The sequence below is a fragment of the Euphorbia lathyris genome, chromosome 3 (assembly GCF_963576675.1).
Source record: "Euphorbia lathyris chromosome 3, ddEupLath1.1, whole genome shotgun sequence".
Classification (NCBI taxonomy): Eukaryota; Viridiplantae; Streptophyta; class Magnoliopsida; order Malpighiales; family Euphorbiaceae; genus Euphorbia; species Euphorbia lathyris.
In genome coordinates, this window is record NC_088912.1 from 27,599,556 (window position 1) to 27,603,943 (window position 4,388).

The following is a 4,388-nucleotide window of genomic DNA, read 5'->3' on the forward strand; positions in this document are numbered from 1 at the left end:
CCAATTATCATAGACGAGCGATGCATAGAATACGTCAACGATGGCATGTAAGATGCCAACAAATCTTCTAAGGCATAATAAAAATTTGGGTAAGGTAATTATTGGAATATAATGCTGTAAAAAAATAAATTGTCTATAATTCTGTCAGTTAACAGAATACGTTCCTTTCTCTGTTATAGTATAGGGTTCATATCTGTTAAATGTCTTGCTATATAAACACGCTTGCGTGTTATTTTCTAATAAGTTGAAATACAACAATTACAATTGTAATTGATTTCTTTATGGTATCAGAGCACTGGAAATTGATCCAGTCGACTCATTGAATTTTCTCTACCAGTTCATGAAACATTCCGAAAAGAAGAAAACCTATCTGCAGGTTTTACAATCTGAAAAGATGTCTTCCAAAACTCCCGACTCCAACAACAATGGATCTAAACGCAGCGATTCAAACAACAATGAAGAAATACCTAGTTCTGATGATTTTGAAGTTCACAACCATCGCAAATCGCAGAGTCTACATCATCACGATAATCCTGGCCTAGTTCTAGTTAGCACATTGCTAACTGGACAAAACTTCATTTCTTGGAAACGATCGATGCTTCTAGCACTGAGTGCAAAAAGAAAAACGAATTTCATTTTGAAAAATCTAGTTCCTGATGATGATACATCAACAGAGTACATACGATGGAAGGAAGAAGACGATCTCGTCTTCTCATGGATCATCAATTCTCTATCTCGTGAATTAGGAGATGTATTTCTCTTTTCACCATCATCTTATAAACTTTGGAAAGAGATTGAGCAAAGATATGGAGATAGCAACGGTCCTCTGATTTTTCATTTGCGTCGAGAGATTTGTGCAGTTCATCAAGGATCGCTTACTTTAGCTCAATTTTTCAACAAAATTAAGAGACTATGGGATGAATATGCTGCTCTTAAACCTACTGTGATTTGTAAATGTGGAGAATCTCGCAAAATTGCACAAGATATGTGTCACGCAGAGCAATTGATGCAGTTTCTCTCCGGTCTCAATTCTAAGTTTTTTTTTTTTTGTAATGACTCAATTCTGAGTTTGATCATGTGCGTGATCAAATACTTCTGCTAGATCCGTTACCTACTGTGAATCGTGCTTATTCAATGTTATTGCGCATTGAAAAACAATGCGATGTCAGTTTTCATGAAACACAAGCAGACTTTGCTAATATTACTACTGCAGGGCACAAAACACAAAATGCAAGTTCTGCAGCAACAAAGAACTACAGATCTACTTCTAATTCGTCTAATTCTCGCACAGGATTCAAGCGAAAGGAGGATAAATTTTGTCATCATTGTAAGAAAGGAGGACATGAAAAGCATGAATGTTTTCATTTGAATGGTTATCCGGAGTGGTACAAGGGAAAAAAAGTTTCAGGAGTTCAAGGATCTCGAAATCAACAGGCCAATTTTACTCAAGAAGGATCTACTCCACTTGATAATATAGATTCAGATTCAGATGATTCTGGTAACACACAAATGGTCAAACAGTTAGTGCAGAAGGAAATCAGCAAATTAATGAAAGGCAAAACAATTGATTCTGGTGGAGGAACTGGTGCAGATTTTTCTGCTTTTGCAGGTGCTTGTGCAGGTAAGCATACTTCCACTAAATCTCAAGATAATAGTTTGAATTTATGGTGGATAGTTGATTCTAGTGCCACAGCACACATGAGCAGTGCTTGTGAGAAAATGCACAATGTAGTGCAATTAGCTGTTCCTCGAAAGGTATTTTTGCCAGATGGATCAGTCAAACATGTCACTCATATTGGAGAAATGATATTTAGCACTGGTTTCACATTAAAGAATGTTTTCTACATTCCACGGTTCAAATATAATTTGTTATCAGTTAGTCATTTACTTAGAGAACAACAGTTAGAGGTCAAATTTTTGGCTAAGAAATGCATTTTGCAGGGCCAGAATTCTGAGAAGATTCTAGCTGTTGGCAGGATACATAATGGTCTCTATTATGTGGCTGACATTTCATTTGCTAAGGAGCATGGGGAGAATGAAGGAGTTGTGTATGCAGGCTTGACATCTGATATAGATACTAAGAATAATGTAGAGCTTTGGCATAAAAGGCTAGGTCATATGACTAGTGAAAAGCTAAAGCATATAGACGTTTTCTCTCATTTTAGAGAATTTGACGATTGTGATGTTTGCATTACATCTAAACAAGTAAGAAGTTCATTTTATAGCAGTCACATTAAATCAATAAGAGTTTTTGCTTTATTACACATTGACTGTTGGGGGCCTTATAAAAGAAAATCATTGTCAGAGGATAGATTCATGTTAACCATTGTTGATGACATGTCTAGAGTTATTTGGACTATTTTGTTCAAAACCAAAGATCAGGTACCAGGTCTAATTGAGAAGTTCATTAACATGGTTAGGACACAATTTGGAGTATCAATTCAACAAATAAGAACTGACAATGGGACTGAATTTGTGAATCAGTCAATGAGGCAAATGTTAGATAAGTTTGGGATATTACATCAAAAGACATGTACCTACAATCCACAGCAGAATGGAGTAGTGGAACGTAGGCACAGATCTTTGGTGACTGTTGCAAGAATTTTATTACAACAGGGATAGTTATCCAATAAATTTTGGGGTGAAGCATTGTTGCATGCTACATCACTTCTAAATGTGTCACCAACTAAAGTGTTAAATTGGCAAACACCATATGAAGTTCTGTATGGGAAGAAACCTGTTTATGATAGGTTTAGGGTGTTTGGTTGTCAAGGACATGTCTTGAGTCTCCAACCTAAGAAAGACAAATTTGCTGCCAAATCTCATAAATGTGTTTATTTAGGGGATTCACTAGGACAGAAGGGTTGGAGGATGTATAATGTTGATACTCAACAAATTGAAGTATCTAGGGATGTTAAGTTTCTAGAAAATGTCTTTCCTTGTGCATCTAACTCTTCAATCAAATTATCTACAGATTCACAAGAGCATGACAGACCATTTTTTCCTACATTGCCTAGTCTTGTCTCTAACGATTCTGTCATAATAGAAGAAGAAAAGAAGAATTACAGTGTGGAGACACTTCCTGCAGAATCTGAGAATTTTCGTAGTCCATTGCCAAATGACAGAGTTACCTCAGAAAATATCAATTGTCCTTGTTCGAATTCTTCAAGTTCTAGCTCTTCACAGTCAGTCAACACTTTTAATAACTCATTACCACAAGTACAAGTGCAAAATTCAAGTAGAAGACAGTCTAACAGAGTTCAGAAGAAGCCTGTATGGATGAGTGATTTTCTGGTCAATCAAGTTCAACATAGCAGTACAGATACAACAAATGTCTTTACGTGGTCTGCTGATCACACAGCCTTTTTGAGCAACATAGCCAAAATTCAAGAGCCCAAGACATATAGAGAGGCACAAGGAGATCCTAACTGGGAAGCAGCAATGCAACAAGAACTGTCTGCTTTCGAAGCAAATAACACATGGGGTTTAGTTTCCTTACCTAAAGGAAAGAAGCCTATCTCATCTAGATGGATATTCAAAGTCAAGTATGCAGCCGATGGCACTATTTCCAGATACAAATCAAAGCTTGTAGCAAGAGGTTATGACCAGCATATGGAGTAGATTACCATGAGAGCTATTCACCAGTTACTAAGGTTGTAACTGTCAGAGTTTTCCTAGCTTTGGCAGTAGCAAAAGGATGGCCAATTCATCAAATTGACATCAACAATGCATATTTGAATGGGTCAATTGATGAAGAACTTTACATGATTCCACCAGAGGGGTATCACAAGGCACAGAAAGGTCAAGTATGCAAGTTAGATAAGTCTCTTTATGGCTTAAAGCAGGCAGAGAGGCAGTGGAACAAAGCTTTTTCTGAGCAACTTATTCAGCTTGGATTTGTGAAGTCTATTCATGATTATTGTCTTTTTACAAAGACTACTGCAGCTGATTTTCTTGTAGTAATTGTCTATGTAGATGATGTGTTACTGACTGGAACTTCAATTAATCTCATTCAACAGGTGAAAGATCATCTTAATGAATGTTTTAATATAAAGGATATGGGAGAGGCCAAGTTTTTCCTTGGCATTGAACTTGCCAGATCACAGCAAGGGTTGGTCATATCACAGACCAATTACATTCACGAATTAATTCAAGATGCAGTCTTGAATGAAGCAACATCAGTAATTAATCCTTTTCAAACAGGTGTACAATTGACTGATGAGTCAGAATTGTTTGCTCAACCTAACAGATATAGAAGAATAGTAGGAAGGCTTCTATACTTAGGGTTCACACGCCCGGATATAGCCTACATCACACAGCAATTGAGTCAGTACATGGGTGCTCCTACTCAATTACAAATGAATGCTGCTCTTTATGTCCTTAGATAC

At 36.8% G+C, this 4,388-nt stretch overlaps 1 protein-coding gene across 1 annotated transcript; it reads left to right on the plus strand.

The window, feature by feature from the left end:
• The first annotated feature begins 289 nt into the window (after window positions 1-289).
• On the plus strand, window positions 290-2,275 carry LOC136221598 (uncharacterized). Its single transcript, XM_066008985.1, has 2 exons — window positions 290-1,621; window positions 1,942-2,275. Exons 1-2 carry the CDS (start codon window positions 1,135-1,137, stop codon window positions 1,953-1,955), a joined length of 501 nt encoding a protein of 166 aa, XP_065865057.1. The 5' UTR covers window positions 290-1,134; the 3' UTR covers window positions 1,956-2,275.
• Window positions 2,276-4,388: the final 2,113 nt, after the last annotated feature.